At 38.0% G+C, this 26,288-nt stretch overlaps 1 protein-coding gene across 3 annotated transcripts in view; it reads right to left on the bottom strand.

The window, feature by feature from the left end:
• DNAAF10 (dynein axonemal assembly factor 10) overlaps positions 1-26,288 on the bottom strand; it is a 72,637-nt gene that overhangs the window by 42,912 nt on the left and 3,437 nt on the right. The window contains exons 2-8 of one of the 3 annotated variants that reach the window (XM_063789030.1): positions 19,591-19,691; positions 16,710-16,840; positions 13,811-13,912; positions 10,847-10,962; positions 9,412-9,546; positions 6,823-6,920; positions 3,409-3,577 (exon numbers count right to left, since the gene is read on the bottom strand). In XM_063789030.1, coding sequence (XP_063645100.1) covers positions 3,409-3,577; positions 6,823-6,920; positions 9,412-9,546; positions 10,847-10,962; positions 13,811-13,912; positions 16,710-16,840; positions 19,591-19,691 — 852 coding nt within the window. Of the gene's footprint in view, positions 1-1,953; positions 3,578-6,822; positions 6,921-9,411; positions 9,547-10,846; positions 10,963-13,810; positions 13,913-16,709; positions 16,841-19,590; positions 19,692-26,288 lie in introns of those variants that run through there. The other 2 variants (XM_003309042.7, XM_063789031.1) reach the window with 2 other exon arrangements.

Below are 26,288 nucleotides of genomic sequence, written 5' to 3'. Positions count from 1 at the left end.
AGTGCCATCTTGGAAGCAGGTCCACCAGCCTTTAGTAGAGCTGCCTGCCTCATGCTATATGGAGCATAGATGAGCCTTCCTTGCTGAACCCTGCCCAAATCATAGACTCCTAAGCAAAATAAATGATAGTTAGTGTTTAAGATATGAAGGTCTGCAGTGGTTTGTTATACAGCAATAGGGAACTGAAATAATCGTGGTCAGCCAGGCTGCAGGCTTGACAGTTGTCACTGCCTGCATGTATGTATACACAAAAACATGTTGAAGAAGTGTCAGTGAATTGAAAGAAAACCCTGAAGGCAATAGTGGAACATGTTTTAAAGAAATGCTACATCACAAACACTTTTATGCACAAAGGACAATATTATAAGGAAAACCATGAACACTGATGGCTCTGAATTCAAAAAGTGATTTAGAAGAATTAAACTCTGAATATGAAGGAATCTAAGGAATAGCATACCAAATTTATTTTGTATAAATTTTTCTTTAATTTTTTTATTTCCATAAGTTTGGGGGGAACAGGTGGTATTTGGTTACATGAGTAGGTTCTTTAGTGGTGATCTGTGAGATTTTTGTGCGCCCATCACCCGAGCAGTATACACTGAACCTGATTTGTAGTCTTTGATCCCTCACACCCTTCCCATCTTTCCCCGAGTCCCCAAAGCCCACTGTGTCATTCTTATGCCTCTGCATCCTCACAGCTTAGCTCCCACTTATGAGAACACACAATGTTTGGTTTTCCATTCCTGAGTTACCTTACCTAGAATAATAGTCTCCTGTTTATGTTGTTCTTTTTAAGGATGCACACAAGTGATACACAATGGAAAAAAAACTATGTGGAAATAAAATTAAAAGAACACTCAATTAATATAAAGCAAATAGTAAGTGATAAAAAGAAAGCATTTTATCACAGTTTCATCATACCAGCCTAGCATCAGTGATATCAATGACATCTTAGATTTAATGAAATACAGGTGTTTATTGTTGTTGATTCTATTATATTACCAAATACAAGTGTCCTAGGAGAGATTTCCACAAATTTTCCATTTTTTTCTTTGCAAATTAAAAAAAAGTAGATATAAACTTTTTTAAAAGTTCAATTTAATTTTTACTTTCATAATTATATCCCATTGTTCTATAAAACATTGGGGCTGGGTGCGGTGGCTCACATCTGTAATCCCAACACTTTGGGAGGCTGAGGCGGGCGGATCACCTGAGGTCAGGAGTTCAAGACTAACCTGGCCAACATGGTGAAACCCTATCTCTACTAAAAATACAAAAATTAGCAGAACATGGTGGTGCATGCCTGTAATCCCAGCTACTCAGGAGACTGAGGCAGGAGAACTGCTTGAACCCGGGAGGCAGAGGTTGCAAGTGAGCCGAGACCGCCTGGGTGACAGAGCAAGACTCTGCCTCAAAAAAAAAAAAAAAAAAAAAAAAAAAAAAAATTGGAAACAACAACAAAAAAAAGCTTAATTTTCTCAACGTAATATTCCAAATAAGTGACTCTCCATGATCACCTGAAATCACATAAATTTTACATATTATGAATGTTTTAGTTGGCTCCGTTTTCTTGAATGGCATAGCATCAGTGATATTGATGACATCTTAGATTTAATAAAATACAGGTATTTATTGTTGTTGACTCTATTACCAAATACAAGTGTTCTAAGAGAGACTTCTAAAAATTTTCTAAACTAAAAAAAAAAAAAAAACCTTAATTTTTTTAACTTAATATTCCAAATAAGTGACTCTCCATGATCCCCTGAAATCACATATACTTTACATATTGTGAATGTTTTAGGTGGCTGCGTTCTCTTCAATGCAGGTGGGGGAGGGTAGGCTTAATGAAAATGTGGTAAAGTCAATAATTCCAAAAGGCTTAGCTAAAGATATGTTGAACATTAAAGAAACAAAGTGAATTAAAACTACTAATTAAGCATTTATAAAGCAAAATGATGTGACAATGTTAACTTTATTACTACTGTTCAGGTAACAGAATCTCAAAAACAGAAGTTTATTCGTAAAATGCATTTTTAAAGTATGACCAAAAATAAGACTACAAAACCCCTACAATCTTGTACATTTCACCATCACTTACCACAGTCAATAACCAAAAGTCTCACCAATTCAATTCCTGTATTTTAAGTAAAAAAGAGCTCTTTAAAATCAAAGCATTTTGTTTTATGAATTAAATTGCAGAAAATAGCTACCCAAATCTAGACCAACCGTGCCGTTTTGAGATATATATATATATATTTGTTTTTTTTTTTTTTTGAGACGGAGTCTCACTCTGTCACCAGGGCTGGAGTGCAGTGGTGCAATCTCGGCTCACTGCAATCTCTGCCTCCTGGGTTCAAGCAATTTTCCTGCCTCAGCCTCCCAAGTAGCTGGGATTACAGGCGCCTGCCACTAAGCCCAGCTAATTTTTTGTATTTTTAGTAGAGACGGGTTTTGACCATGTTGGCCAGGCTGGTCTCGAATTCCTGACCTCGTGATTCACCCGCCTCAGCCTCCCAAAGTGCTGGAATTACAGGCGTGAGCTACCACGCCTGGCCCACCATTTTGATATTTTATACAAAAATATTATGTCCAGAAAATTACTCACACTGAAATCTCTCAAAATGTACTTATGACGGTTAATTCAGTTTTTCCAAGGCAAACTCTTTTAAACCAAATGAAATGATTCCCACCACAACATTATAGACACTAAAACAACACAAGCATAAAGATAGAATATGGAACTTCAGGGACACAGAACAAATCTGAAATATGTTTAATTATAGACAACTATTGACTTAGAAATGGAAGGGAGAGAAAAGAACTGGCCCTGGAGATAGTTTACTTGGTGCTTCTGATACCCACGTGCAGCAGCAAGTCAGCAAACACGCCCCGAGAGAGGCTGGAGGCTGGCCCAGAGGCTTGTGGCTGGGGTCTTTTATCATCAGCCAAATCCAGCTTTGTTCAATGAGGGTCAGAGGACTCCAGAACCTATCTTAAATTGTGTGAGTGTTCCTCTGGAAGGTTTCAAGTCCAAAGTCTCTCTTTTTTTTTTTTTTTTTTTTTTTGAGACAGAGTCTTGCTCAGTTGCCCAGGCTGGAGTGCAGTGGCACAATCTCGGCTCACTGCAACCTCCGCCTCCCGGGTTCACGCCATTCTCCTGCCTCAGCCTCCCAAGTAGCTAGGACTACAGATGCCCGCCATGATGCCCGGCAAATTTTTTTTTATATTTTTAGTAGAGACGGGGTTTCACCATGTTAGCCAGGATGGTCTCCATCTCCTGACCTTGTGATCCACCCGCCTCGGCCTCCCAAAGTGCTGGGATTACAGGAGTGAGCCACCGCGCCCAGCCTCAAGTCCAAAGTCTTGAAGTCAAATTTTATTGAGCTTTGTAACGATCAGTACTCTCACCGTTTGGTCAAATGAACTACAGACGCAGAGACCCCTTTTATCTGGACTCCAATCCAAACTTGAAATGGGCTGGGTGGACAACGTAACATTCTGCAGAAGGCTTACAGAACCTGCGACTCCCATTTCTATTCCCTCAGAATCTTTCTTTGACCGCTGAATAGGGTATTCACTGAAAACAAGATCAAAATGGTAAGAGCGCATAAATCTTAGCTTTCACCATTTTATTTTTATACATACACTTCAATGACTCTATTTCTCAGTTGGTTACTGGGACTAATAAATACTTAAAGAATCTTTCTAATACTCAGTAGTTTGCAAATAAAGAGACAATTTCAACCTCAATCCTATCCCAAAACACGTCATAAAAAAGGGTTATTAGTTCTACTAAAAACTTCTAAAAGTCATTTCTGCTCAACGTGTATCTGTATTTTCTCTTTTAATATGAAAGTTCTAGGTTGATCTAGGATTCTTTAATACATTTACTTGGTGCTTTTGGCAATCTTTTATTTATTGTAATTTTTCTCCAGATATAGATTGCTGGATATCACAGGCAAACAATGTGCAAAGGCAATGGCTGTAAGTAACATTTGCAGAACTTCATCTAAACACTTCCAGAATGAAAAACTGATGCCAGCTTCTAACCCTCGAGCTCCATTACACGGACCCAAGCCTAAGGACCTTTTGTGTACCATTTCTATGGGAAGGCGTCACAGGGTGGAGATGTTAGACCTAAATGTAATTGTTTCAAACAAGAAAAAAGTGGTTCTGAGAACATTTTTTTTTCAGCTGAAAATATAAATTTATACAGTAAGAAAAGCAGAAGGTTAAAGTCATAAATCCTATTTGGTCTAGATTTGAAAAGGGGAAAGAGAACACTCCTCCCCAATAGAGATGTGTTCCTAATAAAATACAAAAGTATCACTCCTCAGAAGGCCTTTTAAAACCTACTACTATCAATTATGACAACATCTTTATTTCATACATGCTGGCAAAGGCCAAGAACGTAAGAAGCACAAAGCCAATCAGAAGCAGAATGGAAATGGAAGAAGAATCTACAGGTGGATGATCTACTATTTTCTCTTCCTCTCAAACCCTACAAATCATTTTGATGAAAAAAAATAAAACATTCAGATGAATAATGGTTTAAATACAGACACCTTTCACATATCTCTTGGCAAAGGTTGCAGTTATTTAGTATTCAAAAGATAACATAAAAAAATTTTAAAACTCTCCATATTATCTGTTGAAGTTTTAAAAGAATATGTGTATATGATTCAAATACTTGAAAAAAAAAATCAGCATGTTGAAGTTTTTCATTCAAAAAACAAGTCGTGAATAACTAGATGATTTCTTCTAGAAGCTGTTGGTTCAGTGGTCAATAAATATTTACAATTTAATTGCATTACTACCAAGACAGACTGGCAAATGAAAATAAAGCTAAATATCATTGTACTTAAACCAATTCCCTTTGCTGGTACAATACTTGACAGTAAAACTCCAAACCGATTTGAAGATTAGACTGGACATCTGTTCTGGTTAGGTGTAAAGTTTACATTGCGCTAAACTTCAAATTTGCATACAGACCTAACTTTACTGACGGAACTAAATCCGCTGTAGTAAAAAATTCCAGTTGCGAAAGTGTTCGTGTGTCTCATGGAATACAAATCCATGTGTAGATTACAAAGAAAACTGGGACTAGTTCTTCAAGTGAGCAGCCTAAAGAGTTTGGTCACCAAGTAAAATAGTGACGTGCCATCACATGGCTTCACTAAGGGGACTGGCAGAGTCTAACGTGGGGAGGAGACCGGGATGGAAGAATTAGGGAAGAACAACAGGCAGAGGTGCTAGAAGAAGGGAAAGTAGCAAGTGATCTCTCTACCCCACATTCTCCCAGAACGCCTCAAACTTTTCCTCTGCTTTTCACTCAGAAACCATACTGGTTGTTTGTTTGTTTGTTGAGACAGAAAAAGTCTCTGTCGCTCTGTCTCACTCTGTCACCCAGGTTGGAGTGCAGTGGTGCGATCTTGGCTCACTGAGACCTCCACCTCCCAGATTCAGGCAATTCTCGTGCCTCAGCCTCCTGAGTAGCTGGGACGTGTGCCACCACGCCCGGCTAGTTCTTGTATTTTTAGTAGAGACAGGGTTTTGCCATAATCATACTGTTTCGATCTAAAGCGTTCACTCTGGCTGGGTGCAGTGGCTCACGCCCATAATTCCAATACTGTGGGAGGCCGAGGCAGGTGAATCACCTGAGGTCAGGAGTTCGAGATCAGCCTGGCCAACATGGTGAAACCCCGTCTCTACTAAAAATACAAAAATTAGCCAGGCGTCGTGGCGGGCACCTGTAATCCTAGTTACTCGGGAGGCTGAGGCAGGAGAACCCCTTGAACCTGGAGGTGGAGTCTGCGGTGAGACGAGATCATGCCACTGCACTCCAGCCTGGGTGACAGAGCAAGACTGTCAGAAAATATAAGATAAAGCGTTCAATCTGCTTTTTGCCAGTGGTATCCCTGCACACAGTACTTTAACAAGTACTTTCCAACTGTAGCCCTGTTTTTCAGAACCCCTTCCAGCTTCTCAAAGGAGCTAATAGAGAAGAATTTTATAAATGTGAAAGTCCCAGATATATGGAGGATGGTGTTTTTCTTCTTACATTATTAATGAAACTTTATTTTTGAAATATCCTTCATTTATGGGCTTGCTGTTTTTTCCCTGAGTGATGTTTAAGAAAGATGTAATTTTTCCCCTCCAAGTACATATTGCTTAGCTAATAAAGTATTCAGAAGTACCATTAACTCACAATTTTTATCAGACCTTTAATTTTTGTTTTGTTTTGTTTTGTTTCCTTTTCACAGGCCAACCCTGAGCAAGGATATGAGACCTTTTAAATGATCTAGTATCTGTGATGTTAGCACCCTTGGGATTCAGAAAGTGGTGTGCATAGTAAAAGCTTTCATTGTAACTCACCCTGCCTAGATATGCAGAAAGCAAATTCAGTGATAAGATCTTTCCTGGAGACCAATCAGGAGCCTCAGGCTCTGTTGGGGTCTATCACAATGATGTTATCTAAATTTAGGCAAGGAACCCTTTCCCCATCTTTTAGAGGCAGTGAGTGTTCTAATCACTTCAAGACAGTATCTGATAAAAGTCTTGGGCCAACTTTTTCATACTTAGAAGACACAACTAAAATGATATACTAAAATGTATCAAAAGAAGATTAGTGTACACTCTACTAAGTGTAAAGTATATTCATACAAAATGCTTAGAAAACAAGTTATGTAACACCATGAAATTTTAAATCATATCAAAATGAACTAAGTCAAAGCAGGAAAAAAAAGAAAAAAAAGTTCAATCTAATCCTACTTTACACCCACAGGTAACTTTAAAAGGAGCAGTGTGCACTGGCAGACTTACTACTTCCAGAGGTGAAGGCCGCCGGCGCCTCCAGCTGTCAGAAAGAGCTCCCTGTTCTGCGGCAGGTGTCGGACCTGCCACACAGTAGATTTATGAGCCTAAATAGAACAAGAGGCATACAACTGGTTTATATGCTAAATGGTGCCCTGGAAGAGAAATGCTGCAAATAAAAAACTCTTACAACTATAATTTCAATGGTTATAAAAGCAATTAAGGTTATTTTCTGGCACATCTCTTTATAATGTCTATAGAGATTTATAGGAACACATAAGAAATTAGAAAAAGCATCATTTTTCTTTATTGCTTTATGAAACAAAGTTCTACTGGATTTTTAAAAAGACAGGTATTAAAATCCATTTAAGTTTATAGTATCAAATACATTATGAAAATAGATTTTACATATTTAAATACCTCTAGTTCATTCTGAGGGGGAAAACGAAATATAAAAACATATACTTTTGTTTATATATACGAAAAATGTGGACTGAATTAAAAAAATACACTTTAGTTCTGAGAGCAGTTTGAGGTTCACAGCAAAACTCAGCAATAAGTATATAGACTGAATTTTAACTAAAATTTATAGACCGAAATTTAACTAACAGCTCCCAGAGCCTTATTTTCAATTTATTGCCATTTACCTGTCCAGTCTTCAAAATAAGGACCATGAGGACTTACAGACAATGTTTATGGTCATAATAAGCTAAGGTCTTTATCATTCACATTAGACTAAAAGATTAAAAACCAGCAACTGGAAGGTTAACAGGTTGTTAGCACCTCAAAAGCAGCCAGTAAATCCATCCCGGCGCCACTGCATTAACTGGGGGGAACTTAGGGGAGAGAGAGAGACAGAGGGAGAGAGAGAAAGGAGGCGGGAGGGAATGAATGACTGCTGCTTTGTAGAAGCAGTGGGGCTGGCTATCGTGGTACACCACATTTTAGTGAGTGATTAGTCTTGACCTTTGATTTCAATAGTCTTTTGAGAGAATTACCATTAGCAGATAAAGACTCATATCTCAAAACACACATTTTGAGTGTGTAACAGTCTCTCAGTGATTAGGTTCAAGCTGTCGAAACATTTTATTTTGTAGCTTAAACTTCTCTTCTTCTTCAGGAAGTTGAGAAAAACACAAAAAGCAAGAGGGGAAATGACCTCTTAAAATACACCAGAGTCTTCTATTTGGCAGATTTAGCAATTACTGGATTAACTAAATATAATTTTAAAAAACTGGGCCAGGTATAGTGGCTCACGCCCATAATCCCAGCACTTTGGGAGGCTGAGGTGGGAGGATCACTTGAGGTCAGGTTTCAAGTCCAGACTGGGCAACACAGCAAGACTCTGACTCTATGAAAAAAAAAAAAATTCTAATTAGCCAGATATGGTGGCGTGTGCCTGTACTCCCAGCTACTTGGGAGGCTGAGGCAGAAGGATCACTTGATCCCAGGAGTTTGAGACTGCAGTGAGCCATAATCATGCCACTGCACACCAGCCTGGGTAAGAGGGCAAGATTCTGTCTCCAGAAAAAAAAAAAAAAAAGCCAAACAAACAAAACAAAAAACCAGAGATGACACTATTATGTATAGATAATGAAATATGTGTTGCAAATTATACATGGAACAGTTTAGTAAAGTGATTTATGGTGTTGATAGATAATATATTCTGAAATGACAAAAGCAAACCAATATTATAATTTATAGCTATCTTGTTAAGAATTTAGTTTTCATAAGGAAGTGACAATAATTTACACACAATAATAATAATGAGACAAAATAGAAAGGTTCAAGAAATCCTACTGAATCCACAGGAGAGAGAGAAGCAACGGAGTAAGTTCTTACTTCCTGAGCAACTTGTATATTTTAATCTTATGGAAACAAGGAATCTGTAACTGATCTTTCTTTCTTTTTATACTTGAGGAAGTTCAAATCACATTTCCAATCCATTTCTTGTGAATGACAGGACCTTTCTGCATGAATTTTCTGTAATCCCCCCAGTCCAGAAACTATCTTTTTTTTAAACCAGTATTTTCCCTTTGCCCTGCTTTCCTCATCTATTGGTCTAATGCCGTAATACCGTATTTCCCTCTCAGCTACCTCAAATGCAAGGCAAAGTTAAGTAAGTAAATATTTTTGAACATCTACTATAACCACAGTACTCAGTGATTCAAATAATTTCATTTAATATAGCAAACTGGAATATAAAACAAAGTGTAATGAAATGACATCATGTACATATAGTTTATTTTGAAAAATATATAACCAGGTATTAGCACAAATATTATATACTTATTAGGAAACACCAGGCTGGGTTTTGTTGATCAAATTCCTAATATCAGCTAGGTTTCTTCTAATTGCTCCTAAACTACAAAATAAGATTCCTACCTGAGATCTTTATTATAATCAAGAAGTCTAAAGTTGATAAACTTTGGGGAAGTACTCTTTGCACAGAAAAACTTGTCAAGATCTCACAGGAATATATCAAAAATAGCTCCCTTCACATAAAGACCTGGAAGAAACCTTGGTGACTAATGCTACTTATCAGTCTAAACCAAGCTATCATTCTTCTTCATAGAAAGACATTTCCCTCATATTTACCTTTTCTGAAACAGAGGCAAAACCTTTGGTTGGATGCTGTGTTCTCATGTCAAAAACATGGAACTTTCCTTCCAGAGATGTGGCTACTAACTTATTCATACTTATGTCTTTTCTGTCAAACTCCAAGCTACACACCTGAAAACAGAGAATACTTATTATTGGTAGTCTCACCAGTATTACTCAGGAGGCTCTTTTATACTAAGTAAAACAGCTTTAAAATGGTCAGATAATGTGAAAGCACTCCAACAATCATTTTATCTTTTAACTTTTCCCATAAAAAATTTTTTCCAGCCAGGCGCGGTGGCTTATGCCTGTAATCCCAGCACTTTGGGAGGCCAAGGCAGGTGGATCACGAAGTCAGGAGATCAAGACCAGCCTGACCTACATGGTGAAACCCTGTCTCTACTAAAAATACAAAAATTAGCCAGGCGTGGTGGCGTGCGCCTGTAGTCCCAGCTACTTGGGAGGCTGAGGCAGGAGAATTGCTTGAACCCGGGAGGCAGAGGTTGCAGTGAGCTAAGATCATGCCACTGCACTCCATCCTGGGCGACAGAGTGAGACTCTGTCTCAAAAAAAAAACATTTTTTTTTTGGCCAGGCACAGTGGCTCACGCCTGTAATCCCAGCACTTTGGGAGGCCGAGGCAGGCAGATCACGAGGTCAGGAGATTGAGACCATCCTGGCTAACACGATGAAACCCCGTCTCTACTAAAAAATATGAAAAATTAGCCGGGTGTGGTGACAGGCGCCTGTAGTCCCAGTTACTCGGGAGGCTGAGGCAGGAGAATGGCATGAACCTGGGAGGCAGAGCTTGCAGTGAGCCAACATCGCGCCACTGCACTCCAGCCTGGGCGACAGAGCAAGACTCCATCTCAAAACAAACAAACAAACAAACAAAAAACCCATTTTTTTTTCCATTAGTAAGATCAACAAAACAATCTTGGGTTCCCATGCTCAGTGAATGCCTTTGGGGAATCATTATTTAACTTTTTACATTATTTAACAGTTAAGTAAAGGCTAACAGTAGAAAACAGGAGGAAACCACATTCTTTGCTAAAGGTGCACAACTAAGGAACCAAAAATCTGAGCTGGGGAGGTGACTACTGTTTCAGGCTTTCTGATATTGGCATAAAAAGACCTTTTACTTGCTTATTTTGAAATCTTACTACATGGCCCACAGGGGTCTGCAGACAGGCTGAAGGGGCTGGTGACTCCCCCAACACTGTGCAAACCACATGTGGGTGTGAGCTCATTTTCTGAAGAGAGGATCCAGGATTTTCATTAGATTCTCAAACGGATTTGGCCTCAAAAAGTTAAGAACCATTGGCAGAGGGGTTGACTCAGATGAGTTACTAGAGGTGTTTTCCTTTTGTAGTAGTTCAGAGGTGAATGGAAACATGCTCAGAGAAACCAAAAAGCCTCAGAATGTACTTTACCCCATTTTTGATGTTTGTCTCCCACCGTAATGCCATATTTCTGAGATCAAATAGTTTGATATCCCCATTGTCATAGCCAGCACAAACAACACGTTCTTCTTGATTATAAGCATTGCCTGGAAATCAAGATACAACATTTCACATCCTTATAAATGCATCCTTATAAAGGCTGCTTTAAAAAAATCTTATGAAACTACACATAAAACTTATATTAAATCAGATTTTAAAAATCACACTGGGTAGAATCCCATCTTACCAATCCTGAGAGGACATCAAGATTATTAATGTGGTATCCATTAGTTTTTTGTTTTGTTTAAATTTCTGATAGAGTTTGGATATTTGTCCCCCCAAATCTGATGTTGACGTATGATCCCCAATGTCGGAGGTGGGGCCTGATGGGAGGTGCTGGGTCATGGGGCTGGATCCCTCGTGAATGGCTCAGTGCAGTCCTTATGGTAATGAGTTTTCGCTCTTCTAGTTCATGTGAGGTCTGGTTGTTAAAGAGTCTGGCACCTCCCTCCTCCCCTCTCTCTTGCTCCCTCTCTCGCCATGTGACATGCCTGCTCCCCTTTTGCCTTCTGCCATGAGCAGACAATTCCTGAGGTCTCACCAGGAGCAGATACTGGCACCATGCTTCTTGGATACTCTTGCAGAATCATGAGCCAAATAAAACTCTTTTCTTTATAAACTACCCAGTCTCAGGTATTCCTTTATAGCAATAAAGCAATTCAATGCAAAGCGGACTAACTAATATAAGCTCATTCACTGTAATTCCATACTGAAAGGATATGTGAAAGTGTTTATTGAATTCAATTTAAATAAAATGCTTTATAGGAGATCGAGACCATCCTGGCTAACACAGTGAAACCCTGTCTCTACTAAAAAAAAAAAAAAAAACAAAAAAAAAAACAAAAAATTAGCCGGGTGTAGTGGCAGGTGCCTGTAGTCCCAGCTACTCGGGAGGCTGAGGCAGGAGAATGGCATGAACCTGGGAGGCAGAGCTTGCAGTGAACCAAGATCGCGCCAATGCACTCCAGCCTGGGCAACAAAGCGAGACTCTGTCTCAAAAAAAAAAAAAAGAAAAGAAAATGCTTTCTACTATATCTTGGAAAGGCTAGCAGGCCAACTACAGCTCAAACACAAAGGGGTCTCAGAGAATAAATACAGTTATACCTCTATTGCTTTCTTGGCAGTAACTATATTTGAATGCAAACAGAAACTTTAAAACTAATTTATCTTGAAAAATGTTGTTCTGGTGTGATTCCATCTTTACAAGGAAATCTGAAATAAGATGTAGCACACTGTGACATATTTTTAGTAGTGTGGATGATCATACCTGAAGTAAGTTTATAATCTGTGGTTAAACTCATCCTCCTGGAATTAATTCAAGGATTTTTTTCCAAGTATCTCTTGCTGAGGAAAGAGTGTTAAGTGAGAAGGAGGCCCCTGTCACTGTGCTATGCTATCTGGGCATCCTATCCCAATGCTTTCATTCCCTACTGCCCCTAACTTCGTTTTTCTCATAAACTCCAGCCCTGCATTTCCACTGTGGGCCCCACCTAGATGGTACACCATCATCTTAAACTCATGATGTCCCAAAATGACCTTACCATTTTCCTTTACAAATTATCCCACCCCTTGTATAATTTTTTCAATTAATACCATCATTCACCCCACAATCAGCCTGAAAACTCAGTCATCTTGGACATTATCCTTTTCTTTGTTCTTCATATCCAAAAACATTCCCAAATTCTATGTATTCTGCATAATATTATCTTCTGAATCATCCACTCTGCTCCCTTCTCAGTGCTTGTAACTTAGGTCTTCCCTGGAATACTGCAAAGAGCTCTTGAACTCATATTCTCTGTACCACTCATCACTCCCGCTAAATACCACTAGTTCATTTTCCTAAAGCTCGGATTTCATCTCTTCTTTGCAAACACCATCAAAAACTTAGAACTATCTTCAGGCCATCCTAACACCTCTGGCCATTGTCCTGAGCCATCTCTAAGGATATTCCTACTATTACTCTCTTCTACCGTTGGCCCTCCCTATCCATGGGTTCTGCATCTACAGGCAACCAACAATGGATCGAAAATATTTGGAAAAAAATTTGCATCTACACTAAAAACGTACAGACTTCTTGTGCTTGTCATTATTCCCTAAACAATACAACAATGACTGACACAGCATTTATATTATATTAGGTATTATAAGTAATCTAGAGATGATTTAAAGTATACGGGAGGATGTGTTAAACCATTCATGAGAACTCCGCCCCCATTAATCACCTCCCACCAGGCCCCACCTCCAACACTGGGGATTACAATTGGACATGAGATTTGGTGGTGACATAGATCCAAACCATATCAAAGGGCAAATGTCAATTAGTCTTCCAAAATCAATATTCATTTTAAGTAAATTAATGAAGGAATACAGTTATCAAAATTTATAAGAAATAACTTTGTAATGGCAAACTATTTTCTAGAAAATAAACATACTCCGTATATAGCGTAATGTATGATTTGTTAGGTAACCGTTTGCATTTGAGGCTTGGTTTATCCCCATTAATGGTGTCTGACTTTAAATTAGGTCAATATTATCTAGTTAAACAGGAACACATAATAATAAGCACAATTCTCAGCACTTTACATGTAATTAACTCATTGACTCTTCATGACAACACAACTAAGTAAATTCTATTATTAATTCCATTTTATAAATGAAACAACCAAGGAACAGATAACTTTGGTAACTTGCTCCAGGCCACATGGCCAATAAGTAGCAGGTGAGAATTCAAACTCAGGCCCCAGAGGCTGACATTAACCACCACGTGTATTTGCCTCAGTAAACTATTAGAATAATCCACAAAACAGACCATAAAGAGACTACTGTGAAATTTCTTGCAGCATCGTGCTTTTTACCATCTGATAATTCAAATGCAAGAATTCTTCAGTAATTTACCAAATGCCACAGTCCAACAGTCTCTCTTGTTTTCTCCTTGTACAGGTTCCATATTAGCAACAGGATCATCTTTTTGCCTTGGGTCCCACACCTTCACAGTTCCTGCCATGCATAAAAGTGAGTTGGCAAAAATTCAAAAGTAAATGATTATGTTTCTTTTCTACATTCTTCTTCTATGGCTTCCTGTGTACATGGCAATATGACAGATGTTATGACATCTGAAAATATCCACATTGTTCTGACTTCTAATTGGGTAAGTTGTATTTAATATCAGAGATATCACCCATATGTAACTATCTGACTTGGTTTCCAAATTAATAGACACACAGAAAAGCCAACAAGTGTTCCTAAGTTATCTACGAGTGATGACTGACAAGGCAAATGTGAATGTTACGTAATTCAAATCATGAGCCTAAAATGAATGTGTTATTTTTTAGGGAAAATACCAGTGTTGTTTTAATTTTTACTTTTTTCCTTATTACCCATTTTAACCATTGGCATGAATACACTCTAATTTTGAATTAATGGTTTCTTATGTGAGTTCTAGAATACTATTTCTTTTTCTTTCTTTCTTTTTTTTGTTTTGAGATGGAGTCTCACTCTGTCACCCAGGAGTGCAATGGCGTGATCTTGGCTCACTGCAACCTCCGCCTCCTGGGTTTAAGCGATTCTCCGTCCTCAGCCTCCCAAGTAGCTGGGACTACAGGCATGCACCACCACGCCCAGCTAAATTTTGTACTTTTTTAGTAGAAATGGGGTATTGCCATGTTGGCCAGGCTGGTCTCAAACTCCTGACCTCAGGTGATCCACCTGCCTTGGCTTCCCAAAGTGCTGGGATTACCGGCGTGAGCCACTGTGCCTGGCCTGGAATACTATTTCATATACAGTTAAGTTTAATTTTCCTGTGGCAAAAGTGAAGAGGAAAATGTTAAATAAAATTAACAAATTCTCAATTTAATTTCAACCCCCTTGTTTTAATTCATATTATGGGACTACTTACTAAAATAGTGTCACTACCTACAAAAAATGCAAATGCATGTAATAAAATGGCTAAAAGGCAAGTACCTGAGAATAAGAAAAGGGCAAAAAAAAAAAAAATCCTTAAAAGGAAAATAACTCAGGAAAGGTGGAGGTACAACATTAGATTTATCTCCAGGGATAAAATAAAGTTGATCATTAAAAGGCTGCTTTACTTTAATATTTATTTATTTAGAGACAGGGTCTTGCTCTGTCACCCAGGATGGAGTGCAGTCGTGCGATCATGGTTCACTGTAGCCTTGACCTCCTGGGTCCAAGTGATCCTCCTACCTCAGCCTCCCAAGTAGCTGGGACTATACCACCATGCCTGGCTAATTTTTAGTTTTTGTAAAGATGGGGTCTCCCTATGTTGCCCAAGCTGGTTTCAAGTGATCTTCCCACCTCAGCCTCCCAAGTGCTGGGATTACAGAGATGAGCCACTGCACCCACCAAAAGCCTGTTTTAAAAAGAAAAAAAGAAATCCCATATATAGAGATAAGAGATTATCTTTCTCTATAGGATTCACACAAATTGATAAGATCTCAGCCCACTTCAACCTCCCACTGCCAGGTTCAAGCAAAACTTGTGTCTCAGCCTCCTGAGTAGCTGGGATTACAGGTGTGTGCCACCACACCTGGCTAATTTTTGTATTTTAGAAGAGACAGGGTTTCGCTATGTTGCCCAGGCTGGTCTCAAACTCCTGGTCTCAAGTTATCCGCCCGCCTCAGCCCCCAAAGTTGTGGGATTATAGGCGTGAGTGACTGTACCTGGCCCAATAAATTTTTTTAAAAATCATAAAATATATTTATTCCAAAAGAGTTACACATATGACAATACTCATTTACTCATTATTTTTAAGCCACTCTCATAAGACAACAAACAAAAAAAGCAAACCGAAGGCTTATAAGGGAATGGTTAAGTATGGCCATATGATGGAATATTATATAGTCATTAAAATGATAACTGTGGAAACAGCAACATTTGCATATGACAAAACATTAAATAAAAAAAGTTTCTAAGATACAAATTCATATTCACACTTATAACTATGCAAAATTATATATAAGACCTAAAAGGAAAAGAAAAATCTAATGGTTGTGGTAGTGTGGTAGACTGAATGTTATTTTTCCCTCTATACTCAATATTGCTTTTATGATTAAAAAAAATAAGTGATTTCTAAAACACAGCTGCTCTTGAGTACCCACTAGAAAATTATATCTCAATTTTCCTTTAAAGCAATTTCCTCATGGTCTTGAGCAGCCATTAAACAACTAGCCAAATCAATTATAATAGGTACCAAATTTCTCATGTTGTTGCCTCGTGAAGCAACAACATTTCTGACTCTATTAAAGTCATGCAGTACCACTTCGGACACCAAAAGACCTGGCCCTTGTTGGTCACTGCAGGGTGGAAGAGCTGAGTTGGTGCCTTTGGAACTCTCTATAATGCTTAGTGGATGGATCACAGAACTTCAGTTTTCAAGCAGCTGTCAATATGACAATTTTCACAAGTACTAATTCTGCCTTTTAAAAAAAGAAAATGAAAAGCTGCCACCCACATTATATAGTCAGCTGCCTCAAAAACCTGTAAAGACATTTTAAATCCTTCAAGGTTCAGAGGAAACCATCATTGTTAGTAGCTGAACCAGCTCAACACTAAAATAGTGTTAATAAGTGCTATGAATCTATCTCAAAATAGCCAAAAGTCTGAAACAATCGAGAGATAAGCAATCAAACTTGCCTGTTAAAAAAGTAGCAGCAAGACTGTTAGATTTAGGGAGTCAAGGTGACTGAAGGGGATTTTTTACTCAGAGAGGATGTACTGCTGCATAGAGATTTCCATTAAAATAAATAAACAAAATACATAGAATACAGGGACTCACCATCTCGGCTGCCAGTCACAATTTCCGGTGCTCCTTCTCCAATTCCTAGTCCACCTACGCCATCTATGGCATTTATAATTTCTTTATGGCCCTTTACAGAATATACTGGCATCTCTGGAGCTTCTAAATTCCTAAACAACAAACACAGCTTCTTACACCACATATCCCAAACATTTAAGTCTACTACTGAAATTCAAAAAGATATATTATAGTTAGATTTTTTCTGTATAGAAATTAAGGTTTTGCTATGAAGATAGTTTATACATTTATTTACACTTCTGAAATTTTCTCTCCATTCAACTTCTTTCAAGCCCCCAATGAGAACTGTCATCATTCAACTTGAAATTCCAATCCTGAGCTCACCATACTTAGTGTTCTTCAAAGACGATCTATGCAAGACCCCCACAGATGAATTACCAGGTTTGCTTGTTGATAAACGTGGACTCATGGGCTCCTCCCCAAACATAATGAATCAGGATTTCAGATGGGTCCCCAAAACAATGACTGTGGTACACTGAAGTCTGAAAAAATACTGCTTCAAATATAGAGTAAAGCCCAGGGAGGTCAAGGCTGCAGTGAGCTGAGATCATGCCACTGCCCTCCAGCCTGGGTGACAGAGCAAGACCCTGTTTCAGAAAAAAAAAAAAAAAAGAAAAGGAAAAAAACAACCATGTATCTGAGGACGTGGCTCTCAGGACAGTTTTTTTCAATTCTGGGTTTTAGTGGCTGTTACAAAAATATGGGAGGTGAATAGAAGATGGACACCATTAGCTGGCCTTACTAAATCATCATACTCATTGTTAAATTCCACCCACCAAATATGCAAAGGTTTTTGTTAAAACGCAGCTAGTATATTTCTATCTAAATATATATATATGTAAATTCAAAGTGATATAGAATTCTTCCAAAGTAGGCCTCAGTAGTTGGATCTTATGACCTTTTTAAAGGATAAAATATGAGTAGTGTTTACTTTGTACACATTTCTTCCTTTATAATGTACTATTTTCCCACTGAAGTCCACACTGATTTTCTACTGACATATTTTTCAGTGTGTCATCATACTGGTAACAATATGTATTACTGCAAGACAGGCTGAAGTTCGTCTAATAGGTCAATTCACAGAAAGGCATTCAGGAAAGTACTGATTACCACAACTGCACTACTGGGCAATGAATGGCTTGACTAGGTGATCCTCACACATTCCTTTTCTTGCCCATCTCCATTTCTCCCCTTCTTTTGCTTTTCTACGGGAACTTCTATTTACATTTCTCTTAATAATTTAGTTTTCAATAACTTACAGATTTTTTAAATGAATGTGACTATACATGAAATATAATTCCAATTTATTATTGGGCCAAGATTTATTAGTAAAACCTTACTAATAAAAAATCTGTGGCCAGGTGCAGTGGCTCACGCCTGTAATCCCAGAACTTTGGGAGGTCAAGGTGAGTAGATCACCTGAGGTCAGGAGTTCGAGACTAGCCTGGCCAACATGGCGAAACCCCATCTCTACTAAAAACACAAAAAATTGCCAGGCGTGGTGGTGGGCACCTGTAATCCTAGCTACTTGGGAGGCTGAGGCAGGAGAATCACTTGAAACCGGGAGGTGGAGGTTGCAGTGAGCCGAGATCGCATCACTACACTCCAGCCTAGGCAACAGAGCGAGACTCCATCTCAAAGACAAAAAAAATTTTTTGAGATATTTCAACCTAGTTTAGAAATGACATTTATCATCATTATGAACTAATCAAGAGATTAAACAAGATTGTGGTTCTACTTGAAATGACTGTTTTACTATTTTATAGACTTTAAAACATTATTTTTTAACATGAAATTATAAGATTTATCAATGAAAGTAAATTGGTAATATCTGTACTATACTAGGAAACTGTATTAGAAAGATGGTCAATGGTACTATCTAATATTTTGAATACTCTTGTGTTGAAATATATTTATTTTTTAAAATAGCATTCAAACTTGCCTTTCTCACAGTATCTCTCGAAGCATATGACAAAGCATCTAAGAACTAATGAATACATGCTAATTTAATTATTAAGGAGTTAAAGCAAGGAGAAATTAAAGTAGTTCCATTTTGTTTAATGTTATGATTCTAAGACAGATAAATATGTTATAAGTAATGTAATTATAAAGTAGCAGGTTCTAAGCGAGACTCAAGAAAGGTCATGTTAGAAAACATGATGCAGGGAAGATGGGTTTTCTAGAACACTCTAGAACTTTCTCCATAATATTTTAGAACACTGCTGTATACTTTAAATGATTAAAATAATAGATTTTCCTGCAAAGTAATTAAAAAGGAATTTCAATTCATTCCACTCTAAATAAGAAACAACTCTAGGTAAAACACGAAAAAGGCATTTGGCAGAATTGTGATTTTGCCCATTCAAAACAAGTTTATTTTGATTTGTTCAACAGATATGTTTCTAAAAAGTTGTGCTTAGATGTTAAAGCTTTAAAAAACAAACGTTCTGCAGTGCTAAATCTCTTGCTGAAATATAAATAATATCTACTTTTTCAGTGTTATTCATATGCATTTTTATATACTGTATTTTTAAAGTTGGAGGGGGAACAGACCTTTACTTACAAATACATGGCATTAAATGCTAGCACCAAACTGCGTGTGTGAAAATAAGCATTGATAATATTATCCAAAATATCTAAAGAAAAATAGGTTAGTATTTTTTAATGGATTTTGAATATGAAATCTAGAAATATATATTAGAGACAATTCTCATATTTTTATAGTTAAAATGGAACATAGAAAGATTTTAAAATTAAAATTCTCTCTTTCAGAGAAAGAGTAATGAAACTATCAAATAAATTGCCTATCTCATCTGTCTGAATACTGACTAAATCATCTTACCATATATGAAGGTTTCCACCAAAATCTCCAGTAGCTAAATATCTCTGCTGTAAAGATGTTGCACCAAATGTTCCACATTTAATAGGTTTGGCCTTTTCAATCTTGATAGAAGGGAGGAAGAGAGGATATATTATTTATGTAAGCAGATATTTATAATCTATTAATATCATATTTATGGCTCTATTATGGCATTTAAATAAGACAATATAAAAGGCAATTAAAACATCTTCTGATGAAAATAATCTTGCTTTTTCCTTTACTCATTTTTCTTTAAAATATGTAACTGTCAAAAAGAAAAAGTGTTAATTTGCCTTTCCTCTCCTCTCACTAATGAGACATTCAAATGCTGACAGCTCTACAATCTCTATTGCAAATATGAAAGTTTCAGCATTTCATGTGATATTCTTTAAGATCCTCAGCAGAAATGAGAACATAATGAAGATATTATCTTTCCAGATGGTTATGGGAACAAAAATGTTATGTGTCTCTTATAGTTTTCCCTGCAGAACCCTATAAACTAAAGATGTTTATGTCCCACTTTCTCTGGGGCCTTTTCAATGCAGAGAGATTTATAAACTTGTGTGTACCAAGGCGCTACTATTAGTATGGATCAGCCAATCTTTTGAGGTTTCTTTACTTTAAAAGGCTACTGCACCAAGTATCGTATATAGTCACATTAGTAAAACAATCACATACGAATATATTATTTAACGTATGGGGTTTATGGAAATCAGGTGAAGAAGACTATGTAGCCAAAAAGGTCCTTGGAAAGGATCTAACACAATACCCTCCTGTCATAAAAGGAGACCAAAGCATAGGGCTTTACAGATTTGCCGAACTCATACAACATTCAACATTTAATGGTTTCTACCACATGCAAGTCACTGAAGTAGGCAAAAGAGGATACAAAGATGAATGAGATTGGCCAGTCCCTCAAAAAGCTAACAACTCAAATATCAGTTCTTATCTGGTTCCTCCAAAATATACATATTCGTTATACTACTCCTATGCCTCCCTGGGTCTTCTATTCACCTTCTTTTACTTCCTGATGTTTCTGATTTCTCCATGGCCCCTCCTGCCGCCAACTCTACCTGCCCAGGTCACTGAAGTCCCTCCTACAGTCTAACTGCTTTTCCTGCTGCCTTGGCTCCCGAGATCTCTGGAATCTGGAATTAGATGAGGCCACTGATATCTGTCCCACATCACACTCTTGCCATATAACACTTCCCACTGACTGTCAGCCTCAATGGGGCAAAACTATTCCTCTTGGTCTCTAACAATTTTTACATTTTTAAATTCCTAATGTTTATAAAAGTAATACCTGCTCCCTATAAAAATTCAAACAAAACAAAAGGATGGAAGGAAAAAGTGAGTCCCTTTAACAATCTCCAGAAGTAATCCCCACCCTTCTAGGCCTTCTACGCATTTACAAACACACATGATTTTGTTTCAATACAAGGCAGATCATGGTACACTGTCCTTTGATTTGTTTCACTTAACAATACATCTGGATAAACTTTATTCCTTTTGCAGTGTTCTCCAGTTTCCAGGACATCTCCCCTTGTAACTCTTCAGTTCTCTTCATCCCTCCCAGGTTGGCCTGTTTCAAATAATTTTAAAAATAATTTCCCTGCCACTTTCAATGTTTATCCAGGCATTTCCATATAGGGTATATTATCCATATAAGGTATACATAGCAATTTTCACGAATAAAATAGAAGTCACTTAACACAAACTATAACAACTTTCTTTCTCTGATTCAAAGGTTACCATTATATGGTATAGGGCTTTGGAAACTCCCAGACTGTTGAACTTTCCTATTGTTTGTGATCTAGATAAATTGGAGTTACTACGTGGCCAAGTCTAAAAGCACTCATACCTTCCTCAGAATTGTCTAGTAAACGAAATCAGCCATGTACAGTAACATGTTTGTAAAAGACCCTATTGATGAGAAGCACGGAACCACAGAATGTTTCTCTTTTTAATGCACAAGTGGACTGAGATGGCATCGGTTATTCACTGCAGCAGAAAATTAATATTCATTTATTCCCATTTTTTCCCAATTTTATGAAAAAGAGTATCTGAAAATGGGGCAACACAGAGGATCAAAATTTTGTCAACAAAGCACACGGTTTCTAACTGCAGGCAATTTATGTTTTCCTCACCATTCCCCTCTCCTCAAATAAAAGTAGCTGAAATAATATATTAACAGTGGTAAAGCACTTAATCACTATTAGGGCACGATTTCTATGGTGAAATTAATTCTGAGCTCCAACCTATGCCAACTGGTAAGACGGCTATCCACTCTTTCCTCCCCTTGGTCTCACACTGAACCTGGGTCTTGCCAGCTCTAAGCCACTGATAATGGCTTCCATGTTCTGAGGCAGAGGGTGGAAGCAGACCCTCTGAGGTAAGAAACTGGTGGTCTTCATGCACAGCAATGTGGTTCCAGGAGACAGGGGATTAGAAGCTGTGGAGAACTTGCATCATCTATTGACCCAATTCTCTGGGAACATTTTTCTCAGAGAAGCACTGGGAAGACTGGTCTCCCATTTTCTTCCCACCAACCAGCTAAAGCATTCTGCTTCCCAGAATTCCACTGCTGTCCCCTCAAACCTCTGATGAGGGTTTCTGTGATTCCTAGGCCATAGAAGAGGTAAAAACTAACCTACACTCTTTGGTTCCCTACAGTGTTCTAAAATTTTACTGCTGGATAAAAATTAAAAACTGGAAGCAAAAACTTTCCTCCCTGTTATTCTTTTACCCAACTTTCACTTTTAGACCCTTTAGACTAGAGAATCTCAAACTATACTCCTGGAACACACTGATCTTCTGTTACTAACATAATACATTAATCAGAAAATTCACCAAGAACAAAAGCTGATGCATGTGTTGTTTTCAGATTTTAAAGTTTTTTTAAAAATAATTTTCTTAGCTTGCCTGGTAGAAAATACTAGCAAATGAACACCAGTTAAAAAAACTTGGACTGTGTGCAGTGGCTCACGCCTATAATCTCAGCACTTTGGGAGGCTGAGGCAGGCGGATCACCTGAGGTCCGGAGTTCAAGACCAGCCTGGCCAAAATGGTGAAACCCCCTCTCTACTAAAAATACAAAAATTAGCCAGGCGTGGTGGTGGATGCCTGTAATTCCAGCTACTGGGGAGGCTGAGGCAGGAGAACTGCTTGAACCCAGAGGGCGGAGGCTGCAGTGAGCCAAGATCTCATCACCGCACTCCAGCCTGGGCGACAGAGAGAGACTCCGTCTCAAAAAATAAAATAAAATAAAAAAATAAAAATAAAAATAAAACCTTGGAAGTGAAGACTTAAAAACTGTGTGGTTACTTGTGATGTAAAAATCGGAATCTCTATCTATTTATCTATCTCTATATATAGTCAGATTTTTCTGCTGAAAATCTCTTCCCTGTGCAGAGATAGAACTGACTACTCCAATATTTTATGGTGTTCCAAAAACAGCACTGCAATGTGCAGATTCTTTGACACCTGCACATGTCTGAGAATTGCTACCTTCAAAGGAAAGAAACCAAACTGACAACCAGTCTACACAATAAGCTCTATACATTTTCACAGTTGTCATTGCATCCCTTCTAAAAGTATGTCTTTATTACAAATATAAAGGAAAGAAGTAAAATGTATCTACATTGAGAAGCACAGACTCACAAGAGTGGCATGAAGGCCTATGGTATACAAAATGCAAAAAGTCCTTTGGGATCTGGTCTTGTCTGTGTGACTTCATTTCCTGTTTCTTGCCTTCTCTACTAATTCCAGCCACACCAGTCAGCTTGCTTTTTGTTCTTCATACTTGTCAAGGTCTCTTCCACTTGGGCCATTTGAATTTGCTGTTCCCACTGCTTGGACTACTTTTCCCAGGTCACCATGCCTCTATCCTTCTCTTCATTCAGATTTCAGTTCAAATGCCACATCTCCAAAGAGGTCTTCCTTGTCCCTCCAATCTGAAAAACCCCTAAATTACTGTCACTCACCCTGTTTAATCATCCATTATACTTATCAACAAAATTATTTTATTCATGCAATTATGTCCCCCTTTCTAGAATGTGAGCACCATGAGAGCAGGGCCTTGCCTAATTTTTTTAACGCATAGCAGGCATTCAACATTTGTTGAATGAAGGTATAAATGACCATCCATGAATCTCTCAGCCCTAACACTAGGGACAGACAAACCAGGGCTGGAGTTCACTTTCTTTGCTCTCTCTTTTCTCCTACCATACTTTCATGTGCCAGGGTTCTGACAAACTGTTCAGTTTCTGGTGTCATTGACATGCAATCATGAAAATAGCAACCATCTATTGAACACCTACATTTCAGATACATTTTAGATATTCTTCCAGTCTAGACCATCCCTTTTCTAATATATACAACACTGCAAACTAAGTGTTCAGAACACCACTTTCAAGATGACAAAACAGGTTCAGAGGACTGAGTGACTTGCCTAAGGTCCCAAGAGCCAGATACAATCCAGACTTTTTCCTCTAAACTAGGCTGCCTCCAGGCTTATATGTAAATCAATTAAATAAACATTTTATTATTGGAGTCCTCATTCTGTAAACCTGAGCGTTATTGGAAGTATCAAAGAAATGTTCCGATCTTGATTGCTGAGGTAAATGGCACAACGGCATGAATTAAACCTACTTTCAGATCTCTGCCCTTTGGTTTTTACCTTCATTCATGTCTTTACAAGATATAAATATATGATATTATGCTTCCCTCATGTTCTTTGTCCTTTCCTTAAAGAAACACAAAGATATTTATAGTCATTAGTGGTCTGCTGTGCAAGAACCAAATTAAACTCAAACTGTATATCTTCAACGTATTAAACGTATTATGAACATATTAAACGTATTAAAACTTATCATTTGTGTGCACTGAGGACTGCACTTTGCTCAGAAGGGCCGAGCTCTGTTGGCAAACTGACTTACAAAAGTAGCCATGTTTCCTCTTTCCTCACACATTCATGGAAATAATAATAATAGCTAAATTAAGAGGACACTAGTGAAGCTAATTTTTCATAGTTCACAAACGGGTTCCCTCTCTGCCCCATTAGATAGTTTATCTACAGAAAAGAAAAGATGAAAAGAAGTTGGTGGTAAATCAAAATTTTTCTTGCTGGAAAACAAGCTGGCAAAAAAAAAAGTAGCTCTATCTTGCAAAAATTGTTCAACAAAGAAAATCAATATATACTAACAATTTTTGCTATGTGATACTGAAAATGGCCATCAATGATGGTCATAATTGACCTAGCTGTTCATTTTCTTGCTATAAGAAGTTAAAATGATTAAAGAAGCTCAAGATCAGTAATTCCTGTGTGAGCTATTTTTGTTCTGCATGTGGGTGGGTCTAGTACAGCTTGTCAGTATTTCCTCCTCCACATCCTGGCAATACTTAATTAACATTAAAAGATCTAGCCAACCAAATGCTAACAAGCAGTAAATTCGGTAGCACAGGGGCTAAAAAAGCAGAATTTTATTAGCTTAGTGCTATTTTTTTTTAATATAAACATCTACAACTGTGTTTCCATTTTTCAGGGCCATCCCTAGTCCATATGGTATCTTTGTGCCAATGAGAAAAAAGTTGCCTTTTATAGGCTGATGAAGTCTCACACATGTAAGGCTTGATGAAGGAAAAAGAGCTTTTAGCTCCCACTTGAGCACTCAGCCAGACACCTTTGTGTGGTGCAAAAAACTGCTCAACTGAACACGGAGGCCCTGCCCTCCATTCCCTATATATCCTTTTAGAACTAAGATAAAGAAGACTTCAACAAAGACTGATATGCTGATATGCTTCCTTTACATCTTTTCTTCTTAGATGCACGGGCTTTGTGAGCTCCAAGTCAGTGATAAATTAAAAAAAAAAAAAGAACGATGCATGAGTTTTGGAGCACATGACTTAAGGGTAGATCTACGATGATACATCAAGTCTGTTTCCTAATATTTTAATAAATGACCCATCTAGCTCAATGGTTCTCAGCTCTGAGACTCATTAAAATCACCTTGCGGAAGTTTAAAAATACTCTGATTTCTAAACCTTACTCCAGATGCAACAAAGTTGTACCACTGTGTCAGAATTTCTAGGGGTGGGACCAAGGCACAAATGTTTTAAAACACACACACACAAGCCACAAAATGCACTCAAATGATCCTGATGCACAGTAAGGAGTGGGAGTTACTGGACCAGTATTTAACCTATATTTAAAAATTTTTTTCCATTGCACCAGAACAGCCAAACACAATGAAGTTCTTTTTTTTTTTTTTTCTGGAGACAGAGTCTTCCTCTGTCTTCAGGCTGGAGTGCAATGGCGCGATCTCGGCTCACTGCAACTTCTGCCTCCCAGGTTCAAGTGATTCTCGTGCCTCAGCCTCCTGAGTAGCTGGGATTACAGGCACGCACCTGACCACGCCCAGCTAATTTTTGTATTTTTTAGTAGAGATGGGGTTTCACCATGTTGGCCAGGATGGTCTTGCTCTCCTGACCTTGTGATCCGCCCGCCTCGGCCTCTCAAAGTGCAGGGATTACAGGTGTGAGCACCGCGCCCAGCCCAGTGTAAGTTCTTAAAGGTATTTTTGTATTAGTTTTACCCTCTTTTTGGACAGTAGGCTCTTTAGGAGAAAGGACTCAACTTTTAAATCTCTTCAGTCCTTGTTAAACACAGTACCTTGACATAG

Source organism: Pan troglodytes, chromosome 12 (genome assembly GCF_028858775.2).
Source record: "Pan troglodytes isolate AG18354 chromosome 12, NHGRI_mPanTro3-v2.0_pri, whole genome shotgun sequence".
NCBI classification, from domain to species: domain Eukaryota; kingdom Metazoa; phylum Chordata; class Mammalia; order Primates; family Hominidae; genus Pan; species Pan troglodytes.
Note: the sequence above shows the minus strand (reverse complement) of the source record. Positions and strands in the feature narration are given on the sequence as shown.